The sequence below is a fragment of the Aquila chrysaetos genome, chromosome 4, assembly GCF_900496995.4.
Source record: "Aquila chrysaetos chrysaetos chromosome 4, bAquChr1.4, whole genome shotgun sequence".
Lineage (NCBI taxonomy): Eukaryota > Metazoa > Chordata > Aves > Accipitriformes > Accipitridae > Aquila > Aquila chrysaetos.
In genome coordinates this window covers 40,873,350-40,890,521 of record NC_044007.1, presented here as the reverse complement: position 1 = coordinate 40,890,521, position 17,172 = coordinate 40,873,350, and the positions used below count along the sequence as shown (strand labels likewise).

The 17,172-nt window shown below is 38.2% G+C and overlaps 1 protein-coding gene across 1 annotated transcript in view; it reads left to right on the top strand.

Moving 5' to 3' along the window:
- The window catches only part of RAB2A (RAB2A, member RAS oncogene family), a 46,437-nt gene extending 35,038 nt beyond the window's left edge, over positions 1-11,399 (top strand). Inside the window, exons 8-9 of the mRNA XM_030011317.1 lie at positions 7,469-7,537; positions 9,744-11,399. Of these exons, the coding sequence (XP_029867177.1) occupies positions 7,469-7,537; positions 9,744-9,839 (165 nt within the window). The 3' untranslated portion in view covers positions 9,840-11,399. The remainder of the gene's footprint in view (positions 1-7,468; positions 7,538-9,743) is intronic.
- Positions 11,400-17,172: the final 5,773 nt, after the last annotated feature.

The following is a 17,172-nucleotide window of genomic DNA, read 5'->3' as shown; positions in this document are numbered from 1 at the left end:
TAGCAGTTTCTTTATATGAACAAATCAGCTTCTGTCATTGATGTCATTTAAGCTGTTTCCCTTGTTTAAACCTGATTTCCACAACTATGTCATGCCTTAGTCAATCTGTAGCTGTAGCAGTACATTGACCTGTTCACTGCTTGGATCTTAAGGCAGTTTAAAAAAGTTCATGGGGTTCTTCAGGATTATGTCTCGTAATCTACATCTTGGATAGAAATGTTTAGCAGTGGAGAATATCCTGTTAGCTGTTTATCTTGTGCAGGGATGTTTATACCCTGTTTGCACAACAGGTAATTGATAGTTGGGAGTGGGAAGTGGATGTAGGCTCTTCCTTTCTAGTTTCTGTGGAGTCTTCTAAGAATTCAGTGTGGCCACAGAGTTGAATCATCCTTTGTTATACAGAATGGGATTGGGTGAGAAGAGTTTCTGAACCATTGGGAGGATAGAAGGATTACCAGGGGGGCAGGGGTTAAGCACAGGATTATAATTTGACTGCGGTGCAAGGTCAGTTATACTAGTCTCTTCAGCAGTTATCATAATTATTTAAACAAGGGGTTTTTTTGTTGTTGTTGATTTCCTTTTAGCCTCTGTCTAAAGCTATCAAGGTAGCCAGCTATCAAAATGTAACTGATTTTTTGTGCTTTTTTTCTTTTGTGATTTCTAAGCTGTATCACTAGTGCATTTCTTTCTTTACAATTCCAGTTGAAAAAAAAAATCTTGACTATGTTTTGTAGATGTTCAGTAATGTACACTCTGAGCATGGCTGTTGGCTTTCTCCCAGTGGAATGTGTAGTTAAATTTTACCTGAAACACTGAACTTGTTTTTAGTTCATGGTGAAAGGAATCTAGTGTTAACTTTTAGAATTTTGGTTATCGTATCTGTTCTACTTTCTTGAATTGTGGATGGGGGATGTGCACTCTCAAGTACTGTTTGCAGAATTCAGTGTCACATATGTGGGTTTGTTTTTTTTTTTTTTTTGAAGAAAACACCCTGATGCCTATCAGTAGGCTTTTCACTTGTATAGGCATAAGTCTGAGGTCCCAACTCCAAGCATGTTTGCACTTGTTTTAATCATAACATCAGTTACTTTCCAACCTTGCATTAAAATTGCATATAATATTTAAGAATGTTTTTCTCTTATTTGCAAGAGACATTAACAATTTTATCATATTGCTTTTTCATTGGTAGTGCAACAACAGTATATGACCATCAATTGTAGTCTTACCTGAAACATTCAGTTTGGAGCTTGCGGAGTGCTTTCTGCTTGGGTGGTGTCTAATGCTTTTAGAGACAGAATAGAATCACCTGTGTGAACTCAGGGTGACCTTGCAGTCTCCTACAGCCCCCAGTACTTATCTTTGTGTTTCTGGAATATCATTTGTTTGAATACATTTACATGCACTAATTCTTAAGAAGTAAAGATACCTAGCTGTATTTGGGAAGCTGGAATAACTTTGTGCATTCTTCTTGCACTCTAGGCTGCTACTTTGAATATGATTAATATGATCAACCTTAAGCAAAAGAGTTTTCTGGGTACTAAAACCAGTACTAGACACCATCACTGTTCAGAAGCTGATCTCACTTGAGTGGTACTAGTGTATCACTGACTCCTGGTGTGGGAGTTGGTTTTAGTAAGTTGTTTCCCATATGGAGGGGATTATATAGCCCTATGCCAAGCTTTCATCTTGAGTTTTTTTTCTGTGTTACTCCAAGTTCTCTGCACATAAATAGAATGTAATAATGGATTCATTATTTAGGATTAAATCTGAGTAGACTAATGGTTTTGACTGAGCAATGGAGCACTTCTGCTACATGTAGCTGGTTGGTCATTGAATGGTTTTGTTTCAGCTGTAACTTAATTTTCTCTTCAGGCAGCTTCTTTCATACTTTTGCTTAAATGGATAATGAATATTCAAAACCCCTGTAGCTTCAACAGCAGTACTACTTGGTCATGGATAAGGGAACGAAGATGGCCTTTGTAATATTCTGAAGGGTAAAAATGAAAATCTTATGGAAAGATGAGATTCTTAGCAGCTTCTAAATTTGAAATGATTTTTAGAAGTTTTTTTTATTTCCCCTCCGCACCCTCCCTCAACACAGCTAATTGCTGGTAAACAAACAGTTGTTTGACCTGGTAATATAGTTAGCAAGGATTTATTAATAAAGGTTGAAAATCCTAGGATGTTAATAGTTTTCGTAGTAAGGTAAAGTGACACACAAGATGTAATCTGACTAGAAGTTGCAAAAGAGCAGGATTTCTAGTTCATGAGAGTCTTTAAAAAAAACCCAAACAGTTAGGTTTATCTTCACTTGTATCCAAACCAGTATTCCTTCAAGTTCCTTGAAATCAAAGTTTTGTGACCTTTTAGCTGTGTGAAGCTGGCACTTCAGCCAGTTTTTCCCATGAGAAAATAGAGAGGTGAAGCTCATGTCAGTTCAGCTGTGAGAGAGAGAAGGGGCAGGACACCTGGCTCCAGTGAAGATTCACAGCTCTTACCTCCTTACAGCAAACCCTTGGACTCTGCCCCAACTGTGCAGTAAGGAACACTGGCTCTGCCACCATTCTTGGGGCTTCTGGGCATCCCAAGGTATAATGCAAATAAAAAGTCTTGAGTTAATCAAGGGTTTCAGGCTTCATAGAAGCGCATGAAAAGTATGATATGGCTGCCTGCCTGCCTGCCTGAGCTGTCGATTCTGCTGGAGAGATGGATTCTTAGTTCTGGGGGTTTTATCTTGTTTTTTCCTCAGGTGCTTTGTCCTTTGTAACTGTTCAACATCAGCTGCAGGACTTTCGAGACACTTCAAGCTCTAGTAATGTGCATCTTCCCAGTAAGTTTGTCAGAAAGGTTGCACTTCAATGGCTACACGTAAACAAGTTGCTGTCAAGGTCTGTTTTGTGCCTGTGCACCTTTACTTCAAAACTAAGGCTACAAACATGTTGGGGTGCTTTTTGGGGTGTAGGTTCATTATACAGCACCTTCTTACTGCTTGATAATTAACACCTCTGTAGCCCCTTTAGTGTCCTAGGCTTCTTTCTGAAGGATCATTTAGTTGTAAAAAGTATTGTCTTACTGTGCATAAAACGGCTGCTCAGAGCTTTGAGATCTCACTCCATTAAGTGGCCATCTAGCACCACTTACACACCGGGATGGTGAATGCTCTAGGGGTAAAATCCATTTGTGATCCATATTGTCACTGTTTCCAAATGCATTCTTTAATAATATAGTACTCTTAACTACATTGTATCTTACAGCTAAAAGATGAGATAGGAAGTTGGGAAGGTGGAGGAAATCCTAGGTGTTGGCTGACCACAGAGGTGAGGGTCATGCTTTAGAATTTGAGAGATATTTAACCTTTAAGCATTCCTCATTTAATTGTAAGAAAGCATCCAGAAATAATGACTGCCGAATTTGTATTTCAAAGCACTAAAATTAACTTTAATATTGCCACCAGAGGGCAGCATGTTACATGAGCTGGCAATGCAGAACCTGATCTACTCTGATTTTAAGCACAGATGAACTTGTAAAATCTGAGTTTTTAAAAGTATCAGTCATTCAATTACAAGTTTTTCCTGTTATGTTCAGCTTGTAGCTCAGTCCTCAAATACTTGTCATGGCATTAGCTTTCTGAGAAAGAGAAGTGACGTTATTGACATCTGCCAAGTGAAAACTAAACGTAGCTGTTCTAGAACTTGCATTCTGGTGCCCTTAGCTTATTATTGCTCTTGCATACAAATTCCATAAGACAGAGGTATCAAGACCTTATTCCCTTACTTCTTGTGGTTTTTTTACCAGTTATAGAATTCATTCTTCCTGGTTTTGTCTCAAGGGTATTAAACCTACATTACTTGTTTACTTTGTGTGATAAAATGGATGTTGAAGTTGATTTAATTCTATGTTCAGTGTTTTTAGGATTAATTTATCTTAAATGTAGCATCTGTACTGTTTGGTAGTTGGGGTTTTGTGTTGTTTGGGGGTTTTTTTGAGGTGAACATTGTGAGACTTGACTTCTTGATTCCCATGTAGCAGTATGATCTATGAAACTCCTTATACAAATCATCTAAAGTTTTTATACTGGTATATTGTGACTCAAAAACATCCTTTGTTAGCTTAGCAGTAGGTGCAGGCGTGACACGACAGGCAGATCACATCTTACAAGACTTACTTTCCCACTTGTACAGTAATGTAATTTTCCTCAGCAGGGTATTACTATTATTTAAGAACCTAGTTATAATGTGAACACAATTGAAAAACATGTTCTGTTAAAACAAATCACTGAGTAACTTGTATACAACCTTTTTTTTTTTTTTTTAATGCTGTGGTACAGATACATTCGGTAGTCTCATGCATAAAAGCATTAGTAATTTGTGATTTAGAAAGATGAAAATGAAGAGTTAAACACTAAATGTAGACATTTTCCTGAAGTTACATTGTTTTCTTTAATTTTCCTGAAATGTAGTCTAGAATTTTCGTATTTGGAAGTCTAACATACTGAAGTCTCTCTTTCCCTTTTATGAGTAATGGAGGTGCTGTGTACTAGAGCCTTGCCATCTTTCAGGTGACTGAGTATAAATCCAGATTGAATCTGGTACTGCCTCTCCTGGGCGAGTGAAAATAAACCTGGACTTGAGCTGATTTGGGGTGGAAGTGCTCGTTTTAGTAACTAGTGTTTTAGTAACAGCAGCATTATGGGACTGTACAGTGTAACTGCAGTAGGCTTGGTAGGCAGCCAGCTGAGTCCATGTGGGCTTACTGGTCGAGGTCTTGTGTTGTGTGGAAGTGGCTAAACTGCACCTGGATCCAAGTTGGCGTATGAAGTGCTACAGCTGTGTTCTTCCAGTCCCCTGCACATGGTCTAATAAATCCAAACTGGATTTGAGGGGAAACTGCTCTGTCTTCCTGCATCCATAGCTCAGTTAATCTGCAAATAGGATAAACTGCCCATAAATAATTAAGAGTTTATAGTATACTGCATGTTCCAGATAAGAGTTAGAACATGGAGTATTAAAAGAGATTTTTAGAAGAAGTCAATTATACCGAGTTCACCTTCTTGTCCTTGCTAATTGGGGCACCAGCATGCAATGCCAAAATCTGATATGATATTATTAGTGAGTAGACTGCTGTTTTCAGTAAAGTTCTCAGGTGGTTATTTTGAGTCCGTTTACACTTTGAAGTGTAAGCTGACTTAAAATACATGGATGCAAGAAACAAATGGAAGTCTCAAGGGATGCAAGTCTCTCTTCATGGCTGATTAGTAGTAATTTTTCAGAATCCATACCAACTGAAGAAAACATGAGATAGACTTATGTGCTATATTCTTGTCCAACCATTGTTTTCAAATAGAAATTATTTCTGTGTGACCCAGTGCAGCCTGGCATTTTGCCATGCAGAATAACAGTACGTGCTGTTTTAACACTAATATGTGGTGCACCAGAATCACTGATGGGAACATGGTAGTCAGTTTTTGTCTTTTCAAGACAACTGAAATGATAAAACTGAGAGGAATGGAATATTTGGATTTTTCAGATCAGCGGTTTCTTAGGCAATATTTTTAATATTAAAATAGACTGTACTGAACTCAGTATGCTTTTTTGCTTCGTACAGTACATGTGTAATAACTATGTCGAAGGTGGGGGGAGATTGAGTGTTGTTAAATCACACTATGTTTTCCAGTGCATTTTACTATTTTTTTGTGAGGATAGGTGCATTCCTGCAGTGATCTGTTCTTGAGTGTAGCATCCAGAAGATTTTATACTCAGTTGTGTTAGTTTGGAGTTTGTAGTCTGTTAAAATTCTAGTTTTGTTGGTCTAAAGTAACTTTTATAGATCTAATAGAATTAATTTCATGAGAATTACAAGACCCTAGGCGTAGTTAGCCAATGTTGTCTAGAATTGTTAGAAATGCCAATTGTTAAGTGTTTGTTTACATGAAGTTATCATAACACATTTTTAAGACTTCAAGTTCTGTTTAATGTCCTGCTGGAGTAGAAGCAAGCAAGTATCCTCACAGATTCCAGCTGTGTGAATTTCCAAAGTTTTTGACTTATATTTTTCAATAGGCCCATGTATGAAGCTATTACAATAATTATTGTGTTATCAGAAACCAAGATAAGTTTGAATTCTTTTTCTTATATTGAAACCTTCAATTTCTGAGGAATTTGAATCAATTCGTAGTTGGCCGAAAGCCAATTTTTCTCCTCCACTCTAACGTGTGTTTGAAAAACGAACTCACTTCCTAAGTGCCTTGTGAATCTGCAATGATTAATTCTTCTCATTATTTTGCTGCAAATTCTCATGACCCTCTGTGATGATTCGATCACCCACTTAGAGTTTATGCATATTCATATCTTTCCGCTTCTGCTGCAGTCGTTCAAGTCTCCTTCACTGGCTGTGGTGTGTGCTTGGTGCAGTAATTGAGCTGCAGTAGATTGATTACTCTGGGGAGCTGTAAGGCCTTTAAAGGTGAAAACATATCAGTCCTGTTAATTAGGAAACAAAGCTCTGGTGGCAAGTTCAGCAGTCAAATGCTTCCAGTGTAGAAATGAGGAAAGGTATGATTTGTTCCTCTCCATGAACCCTGTTTACTTTTTTATATTTGAATTGGATCTGTATTTGCTGTAATAGGCTTGTGCAGGAGAGAGCATATCTTGTATGATTGCATGGTGTTGGTATTTTAAAACAAAAAGAACTATATGTTTGGTATTGATTATAATTATTAGCTGCTGTTAATCACCTCTTAAATTATACATTATTTTAGGCATTACTTAACCTATAGAGTTAAACGAGAGATGAAGAATGGAATCATTGATTGTAAACTTTAACCAAAAACATTTATATCATTCGCTTTTTCAGACCTGAATGTCAAAGTCTTTTCTCTGAATTAAAACAATAGATTTTCAGAAATCATAATAAAACCTGGGGCTTCACCTTTCTACTATTAAGATGTCTATTGCCTATCATGTGCAAGATTAATTAAAGGGAATACGTTCTTAAAATTAGGTGAATATTAAATGATAGCATAAGGTTTCATCCCGCAGACAGCATCCTTACATCATCATTTTAAGTACCCCGTGGTTTTATGTTGCTAAGCTCTCTAATCTAGAGTGGCCTATTACAGAGATATTAAGGGTAGGGGAAACCATCTGCCACACAATCTATCCATAAGGGTCAGAAATAAATAATTTAAAAGTAATTTATATATCTTAAAAACCACTTTTACCCTGTAATTACTGGACAACAGATTGTAGAATACAGATGTTATGAAAATGCCACTGTTTTTGTAAACAGCGTGTGATCCATTGCTACTTCAGGGTAGGTATAGGATGCTGTTGTCATACCTGTTCCTGCTGAGGTGAGGAAGAAAAGTCTTGCTGAAACAACTGCACATGAGATTGGATTCCAATTAGTGCATCTTATACCAAAGGATATCGTATTCATTGTGTTCGTGGGTTTTTTTCCTCTATTTTAGGCATTTATTAACACCGCAAAGGAGATCTACGAGAAAATCCAGGAAGGAGTTTTTGACATTAATAATGAGGTAACTTTTAGTACTCTGAGCACTTTTTGTTTGTTAAATGTACAAAATTCGCCTTCCCCAGAAGGCTGGACAGTAAAATATTTGTCTGTTCCATTTGGATATAGAATTGTCTGCCATTGTGATAAAAATGGATTAAAATAAGTGACCCTATCCATCCATGAAGCATCGCAAAATAATATAAATCCCCAAAAGAGAAGAAAATCCACTTTCATCCACTTCTCCATATGGTGTCATCTGTTTTCAAAGATAATTTTCCACTATGTAAATGGGGGACCATGTTGATATGCCAGATGCACTCCATGAGCTGTCCAGTGTAGGGGAGGGATTGCTTTGAGAGTTACATAAAAGACTTTTGAAATGTTCCTGGTTTAGGTGGCTGGGTTCTGTAGGGAATAAAAGATTAGCCATTTTGCCTATGCACATTACTGAAATTACAGATTATTGGGGCCTGTCTCTTTGCTTGTTTGGGGTGGGGGGGGGGAGGTGGAGCAGGGAGCACTTTTGTAATGCAAGAGCCTAGAAAGACCTATAATGTGTCTCTTGAATTTTGAAATTATTATGCTGTCAAAAATCTGGAGCAGTTAGGAGAGGTTCATGGCCGTAGAAAAAGCAGATTCAAATTGAGTGGTAGTAAATAGAAATATTAGGATTTAAATTTGACAATGTGAAGTGGTCAGTCCTTTCTGATGCCCAAGGTTGTTTTACCCTGCATGTCCCTAAATATCATTGCTGAGGTGCTTAGTGAAACCACATGTGAATATCTGCACCGCCACTCTCTGTTCTGTTCTGTGAATAGGTGCATTCTCTGTTTGGGACTGTCTGATGCTTCTCTTAAGTGTGATAGTCCTTGCAGAATTGTTCAGAGAGTCGTGAGGGAATTGGCAGGACTCAGTTAAATAGCTTCACCTCCTTCTGCTTAATATGTTTCAATATGAAGAAATTTAGACTATTAAAAATATTGCTTTTATGACTCTAGAGAGGAAATAATGAGAAACTCCAGTAGTATGCAAAGTATTTGCATTAGGAAACTTGTAGCTGAATAAGACTTGAATAGTAATCCTTCAAAGACACTAATTCTGACTGGAAAAATGTCTGTGTATATATGGTGTTTTGGTGAGACACTTTTTATATTCAGTTTAGTGATGAAAAATTTTAAATTTTCTTTAACATTTTTCCTAAAGAAATTGTACTCAGTAGTGCAATATAAATTGAACAGTAATCAGAGTGTCTGAAAAAGCATGCTCGTTGTATCTGTCGAGTTTCATATAGTAGCTGACTGCTTTACTGTGCCTTATGGAGCTTTGATTGCAATATGCTGTCAAGAGCCAACAGTCCGTGCTATTTATTTGGCTTTATGCCAAGTCTGGCTCCTTGATTCCTCAAGAAGTTGCTATCAGCCCAGAGGGGGCAAAACCAATGAGCCATAGGGCATGCTTTTTATTAAAGAGGAGTCAAAGAGCGAAAAGAAACCACATCAGCTGCTGTCAATACTGAGCTAGTGCCAGAAACCCCAAGGCTACCACTGTTGCAGAACAACTGCCAAGCACTATAAATCTGAGATTTACTGTGACGCAAAGTTTCCTTAAGAGCTTAATTTCTGAAGCTACTGTATTACTTTTCTCAAAGTGCTGTATTTTTAGGTAAAATCCACTTGAGGGAGTGAGGGTTAAGATATAAGTGTGATTTTGATGAATGAAAGAGCTACACTGTGTGTGGGTTCTTGGCAAGTAGCCATGTCTTTCGGGATCATAGAAATTATTGATGACACAGAACACTCGTATGCCCTTAGCCTCTACAGCTGATTCAACACAGAAAGAAATGCTGTCTAGAGAGGAAAAGTTTTATATTAAACTAATGGAGATTTTGGTGAGAGGGGAGAGGTTATACATTCCTAGCAAATGCTATGTATTTTTAAAGCCTTATGCCAAGTAGTATTCAGATACAATTCTTGCTCTGTGTGTTAGTATTATGAGTTGAAGGTGTGAAGTTTAACATAGAGATGAAATGTAAACGAGAAGGAAAGCATCTTCCTTTACATTACATTTAATTGCCAAGGGCATACTGCTAAAAAAAAAAAAATATAGATTTTGCTGTATTTATTGCATACATTAGCAGAATTTGCTATATATGATCTTCTAAAAAAAAAGCTTTTCAATTATATTGGTGTTATAAAATAATTACACTGTGTATTTAAACTTCATTACAGGCAAATGGCATAAAAATTGGCCCTCAACATGCTGCTACTAATGCAACACTTGCAGGCAATCAGGGAGGACAACAAGCTGGAGGCGGCTGCTGTTGAGCCTGTTTTTACTTTCTAGCTGCCTGGATGGGGCCTACTAACTTGTTTGTTCACCCTTCATCCCCCCACCCCTCCCCCCCTGCCCCGCTCGCCTCCACTTCAGTTCAACTGAGACATGAAACTTGTAAGTTGGTTTCCTGTTGCAGAAGACTTTATCCTTCAAATTCTTGTATAACTTTGAATAAATGGTTAATGTTCACTTAAAGACAGATTTTGGAGATTGTATTCATATCTATTTACATTTGATTTCTAGGTCAATTGATGTGATTATTTTTGTTAAATGTTGTCTTGTGCCCTTGACTACGAACTGAATTGTATTAAACACTACAAAGTCATCTGAGTATTTTAATCAGTTTGTGTAGTTAGGTTTCCCAGCTCCTGCGGTTACCTAATGTTTAATATTGTAGAGCTGTCCTCAAGTTTTTTGTCAATTTTCAAGGCTATAAAGAGAAGCGGAAGGACTCTTTTAATTCTGTATTTATCACTTTCTGTATATATAGTTTAATAACCTGCTTGGGTGTACTTGCCAAGCTAGAATTCTTTAATGCATTTGCATAAATTCTATACTACTTAGAGCTTGAAAACTATAGAAGCATTAATAGAAATTGCTTGGACGCTAAATTTTAAGCCTTTTTGACATTGTTAGCATGTTCATCCTCCCCTGTCATTATCCTGAAGTCCAAGAGAAATGCTTAATGTATATTACTAGAGGCTACATATGTGCTATCTATTTTAATGCCAAATGTTTGCTGTTTGTCCACAATTTCCACAGCACCTCTTCAGAAATGGATTAGCTGTTTGCCTTAATGAATACTATAGGTAAAAACAGAGTATGAATGAAAAGTAGAGGAGGAGTTGATAAATTCAAAATGGCACATTATGAAAACATTACTCTTTTCTTAATGTTTTTTTCTTGTTTACCACTTGATTTCTAGGTATATTTTTCATGCAAGGACAGTTTTTCAACCTAAATGTACAGTAGTTGTGTAAAGTTTTCTTTTAGTGACAACTTGTAATCCTAAATATATGGTAAGCATCTTGTCTATTGTGAAGAGGGTGTGAAAATAAAATCTGCCAGTTTGGAAATCTTGATGAAAATCAAAACTAGAAATGCTTTGGTACTTATTATGGTGGTGGTCGGGGGGGGGGGGGGGTGTTTTGCCTCAAATGAAAGGGTTGCAACAGTGCAAAACAGAATCCTGTGTTTCAGTGTTTATTTGTTAAAGTACAGAATATTCATGTCACTTTTCCTACAAACGAGGAAACAACTGAGTTTCCATCTCATCCTGTTTAAATAAATCACAGTTAAAAGGGTGACACTAATGCTAGGCCATACTTCATGTATCTAAAAAAAAGGGGGGGGGGCAGGGCAGGAAATGACTGCAAAACTTTTGTCTTACTGGACCAATACTGACTCAACACAACACTGGGGGACGTGGATCCTGATGTCATCCATTCTTATTGTCAGAACTTTAACACTGAAAGTGAATAAACTTCAGCCTGACAGGTGTAACATAGCAGTGGTTCTGAGATTAAATAAACTTTAAAAAATGTGTGGAACCTTTTGTCTGTATCTGGGGGAAGGGACAACTGATAAGGATTTATGTTAGTTGCCAACTTCAACTCTTTCTTACGCATTTAGGAGCATTATAAGCAATGCAATACAATTGTTTTCAACTATTTAAATTCTTAAGAGGTTACTTCATTTACATGCTTTCAACTGTTAAATATTTATTATATTAAGCTTGCATTTACAAAACACACTTACTGTTTCAATTGAAGTTTGAAAATGGTGTTGTGTGACAGTAAAACCATAGGACTGAATTGCATTGATGCTGAGGGGAAACTGGCTTGTAGTAACTACATGTTCATAAGAAGAAATGAACAAATGAGTACTTGCTTGAATTAACCGCTTGAAGATTTTTTGCAACTGGCAACATTGCAGAACTTAGTTGCTTGAGACGAGATGGGAAAAAAGCATGCTCTTTTATAGCAGCCTCAGCTACATTACAAATGGGAGTAAATTTCTGTTAGCCATAAAAATTGCCCCTATTAAGGGAGCAGAGGAGGGGAATTTGTACCCTATGCTGAGAAGAACAAAATGGTGATGATTTACAAAGCTAAAGCTGACAGCCGCTCATTTTCTGCAAGCATGGAAGATGTATAGAATTGACCAGGAATCTAGGACTGTTATAGCAAAGAGCCACCAGTGCCTTTTTTTTTTTTTTTTTTTTTTCCCTTGGGGGGGGTGGGTGGCAGGGTAAGGGGCAGGGAGAATGTGCTATGACTTAGTACAGTCACATGTACATATCAATTTTTGATCATGCTGGTTGGTCCTCACGTGCCAGTCTTATAGTGTACATTATGTTAAGAATCCAGTACTTTCAAAGAGGAGCTAGAACAAAACCAAAGTACCCTTGCATTCTGGCTGGCTTTTTGTCACAAGCTTTGTGCATACATAATCCTTTTGTTACCAGTTAGAAATCTGTGTATTTTCCTGGGTTTTTGAGAAGCCCCTGATACTATTTTATCTTCTTAGAATTTGAAAATTATATAGCACAGAACCTAGCAGCAGGGTTTACTTCTAGAGCATGTGCTTTCCAAGGTTATTCTTTTGCAGGTTTTGGTTTTACTTGTACATGAGTGACTGATAACTTGCTGAGCTTTCATGTCGAATTCCAGTTGCTTTTATTGGTTGATTTTCGTAACCAAAGAATGAAAACATTTAATTGTTCCCCAGCAACTTGTACAGCTGTTACGTGTAATGTAAAACTATTGATACTGAAAAATCATACCGAGGTGCAGTTTCCCTGTACTCCCAGTTTAGCATATGGTATAAGCCATACTTAACTTACAAAAGAGTAAATTTGGAGTGACAAATCCTCTAAGCATGACTTAAGACTTGTCTTTCTTATTTCTACTTAAAATGAGAAGCTCCAGGAATTTTGGCAGTCATTTAAGAAAGATTAACACTCCTTCTCAATCTTATACCTGTGTGTTTCTGTTGAATTCAATCATTCTGATTTATTCTTGTGCAAGATCAGACTCAGCAGTGACTTAAGGTAAATGACTGCCAAAACACTTACTGATAAGCTAAAATAATGAGAGACTGTCCGAAGCCTCTAGCAGGCAGCGAGTGCTCTGTTCCCTGCTCCTGAGATGTCTGCTTTCTGCTGTGTTGCGCTTTTTGTGACACTTGGTTCATTGTGCTGTTGACTAGTTGAAGAGCCTTCAACAGCAATATTTATATATTGGTGCGGTCGGAAGGCACAGATTAGTTTTAGGCTAAATCACATACATTTAAGTTGGGAAAGTTATTTCTGCCTGGAGTTTACCTGTGACTGTTAGAGCATTACATCTATTCTTGGGAAGAAAGGAAAACTTCTTATCAAGCTCTAACTTGTAGTTAAACTGAATCTGAGTAAAAAATGTGTATTAAAACAACTTAGAAATATCAGAAGACAAGTTTGGGCATTAAAGGATTATTTTTTTTTTTTTAAGTAATCATTTTAAATTTGGGTACCCCCATGTGCCTGCATTTTTCTCAAAAGTTGTTACCAGTAGGGTATTGCTTTCATAAATGCTGATGCCCGAGATAGCAATTCCTCTTGATAGACTATTCTTTTAACACTACTGATTGTCCTACAGCTTTCTTCTTATTTTTTGTTTGGTTGGGTTGGGGTTTTTTGGTTTGGTTTGGGTTTTTTTACCCCCTAAATTGAGTTTCTCTTGTGTATTGCCTCCTTTTTGTCTTGTCTGTTCTGGTATTCTTTCATTCAGACTGAATCCAGTGAGTGAAGTGCTGCTCTCCATATTTACCGCTCCACATCCATTACACCTACACTTGAGGGAATTTGCCCAACATGGGGCATTTGCTTGGGGATGGTAGGGTGCGGTGGAGGGAGGGAGGGGTATACTATCTTGCTGCATGATACAAAATCATCAGGCAAGTATTGCATGGGTTCTGTTACTTGTTACACATACCGTGTGTACCGTTTGCATGTGTGTGGGGATTTAATTTGCCTGTTCCTGTTCCACTATTGCATGGGAGGAGATAGGGGAGGAGGAGGAAGACTAACAGGTTTTATTTGGATATCTTAAATTTGTTTGCTGATAATCATACTTACAATTTGTATATACTTAATGTTCCTCCCCCTAGAATCTCTGGGTTTTCTTCTGCCATATTACTGCAAGTAACTTTTAACAGTATGCAGTGGTGATTTATTTTAATACGGCACTGAAATCTCCATTTGTAAATAATCCAGGCTGCTGCTGTGTAAGTAGCTGATGAAATGTCTTTACTGGGTCTGCTGCGTATGAAAGAAACCACAACATTAGGCAATAAAAACTACTAACAGAATGTTATGAAACCAAGACCATGACAAAAAAGCAGCATGTTGTGGATCTATCATTTTTATTCTTGGGACAGATTTTATTATTTTTGGAACTATTACAAGACTTATGTTAAATATTGTGGATGATAAGAGGAAACAGACTCTTGGCAAACATGGAAAACCAATTACAGCATATTACCCTATTCCCCTTCCAATAAAGGAGGGGCGAAGCTAAAAGTTTATTCTTTGCTTAGCAGCTGGTAGAGGGGGGGGCGGGCGTGGGGAGTGTTCCTGCTTTAGGATTGGTTTGAGGAAAGAGACTGTTGCTGTAGCAATCTTACTGCAGGCAATCTGAGCGGGAGAAAGCAAAACCAGCGTGGTCTGCAGTCAGTTTTACCCCAGTCTAAAAAACGACACACTTGTCACGAGAGCGCTGATTGAAGAAATTGCAATTCTATGCTATCAGGCATACTGTTCACTTAAAAATAAATTTTAAAAAACTGTCTTTGGTTGTGACCTTCAGTACTGGAAATCTCCCTGTTGTGGTGATGAGCATTTCTGGGAACTTGTTTTGACAAATAAACTGGAACATGTATCTGATACTCAGACGTGGGATTTAACTGCTACATCCCATGGTTCTATGTCACACAGAGGTGAAGGAAGGCATAGGGAAAATCTGCTTGAAAGTGTGTTTAGAATCCGGTCTGCTACACTGTCTACATCCATTTGAACTCCTGTCCCAAATTACAGTTTTTGTAAAACTGTCCGTGGCAACATGAATGTAGGTGAATCAATGCATCAGTATGTTTTTTGCTCCCCCCCCCCCAGCATAGTTGCGATGTTTAAAATTCTTTCTTTAAAGAGTCAGAGATATAAATGTTTATATTACGGAGGATTTTGTTGATGGTTGGGACTACAGTACATTTGGTGTAAATTATAGCAGGATTTGCCTTTCGTAGTTAAGCAAAGTCCAGTACCATGTATCAAACTAACTGGAAACTGATTGTTTACGTTTCCTAGACTTTGGTGTACAATACGGGGAGGCAAAAAAATCCTTAAGTGAGAGGCCAGCTCAAAAGAGACCAAGGTACAATTCTAACAATTGTCAATTTAATGTTGTCCAAGTTAAAACAGTCAAGTAAACAGTATGTTTTCTCATTACAGCTTGGAAAAACATTTTCAGATGCAGGGAATGTTTGAAATAATGTGACTTACAAGACAGTTAAGAAGGGTACTCAGGAAGACAAGAACTTACGGGGTTGCTTGTGGTCTCCCACAAAGATGATGCGGGGAGAGGCTGTCATCTTAACGAGCATTACCCTGCAGCTGAATGCTGCCGCCTACACTTGGGAAGGTGTTGCTGCTCGAGAACCACAGCACCGGGCTGGCTGTGATGGAGGAACTTTTATATTTGTATACACTGTGTTGCCAGGTGCACATCGGTAATGCCAAGACCAGAGCTGAGGCAGTGTCCAGCATTTGAGGACATGTACGAGTGGTTTTTAGGAGGAGAGATGGGAACAGAAATGGCAGCACAGGGCATTGGGCAGATTAACTTGTCAAGTGCTGGCTCAAAAAATACCTGAATCCACATACAACACCTGTCTGGGATTGTTGTATACAAATACAGCAAAGCTTTGTCTTGAATGTAGTTGGAAGAAGATTTTTTCCATTTTGTCTATCACATTTTAATTTGTGAGGATGACTGGACCTTACTCATGGGTTGCTGGTTAGGTTCATGTCAAAAGTACTTAAGATGGAGAATATCAGAACAAAAAATAACTTGTGTTTCTGGTGTCCTTGAGAGTCAATCCAGCCACTTCGAAGTGTGACTGACTGACCTAAACTAACTGGTCACTGACAAAGGTCTGTCAGCCATTGGTGGTGTACAAAAATCCAGCAGAGGGGCTGTGCTGCTGCTCCTTGCCTCGTGTTGTTCAACTCTCATCTCACAAGTAAAACATTCCTGCACAAACTAAAATGCTTGCGGTGTCTCCCATAGCTATTGCTATGAAGCAGAAATGAAGTTTGTGAAGTAAAGTATGTGCAATGTTGTAATCCTGTCTGGGATGTTTTTCTATAAACCCATGTAACTTCAGAGAAAAGGGCATCCTTACCACTGAAGAAAGTCTAATGTATGTTACATCACAGCACTGGCCTGCAGGACTGACCACTGTGCATCATAAATTAATACTTTGGCATTTTCTCTGGATTCCTATCCAAGTCCAATTCTGTTTTCTTTCCAGTTTTCAGAGCTCCATGTCTTGTTTCTTGTGTGTTTCTTCACATCTTCTGTACTTTGTTTCTCTTCGTTACTTCTCCCACCTTTTCCTTTCCTACTCAGAGTTTGGGGGTGTTTAGGGGTTTTTTGGTCTGTTTAGGGGGAATGATTGAAGAAAAGGAGCAGCATAGTTACAGTTCCCTATTCTTCTGGAAGAGCTTTATTAACTATCACTAGTTTAAAAAAACCCAACTTTGTCTACTTTGGATGAAGTGGTGTTTGCTTGTTAGAATGCTGCTATATAAACTTAACGTACGTAGTTGGTCATAGACCCACCTATTTAACTCTGTTGAGGAGCTGGGAGAAGTACAGGACAGGCGAGGAAGCTTACTGAGCTGTGCCTAGTGCGGACATGCAGCAAAAGGCTGGATAACCACAGCTGGTGGTACGAACCCTGGGCACGGAGTGCAGGGAAGTTTGCAAGGTTGAAGGTTTGCCTTACTGACAGGCCTGCGTGGAGGCTGCTAAATCCCCTCTCCTAGGTCAGCGGCTAGCAGTAGAAGGCTTCAGTACAATCACGGAAGAAAAACGTAGTTGTCAGTTAGCAATTTTTTTGGCCAAGCACCATCCGAGCGGTGGTGGTTTTGTTTGTTTGGGGCTTTATTTTGAAGGTGTACGTAACTTCATTCTGTCCTACTGGCTTTCCAGTTTAATTCAATTGCTATGCAAGGCAAAAAGCAGTTTTCCTTCGCTGTCAGATGAACTCGAAGTTTGAAGT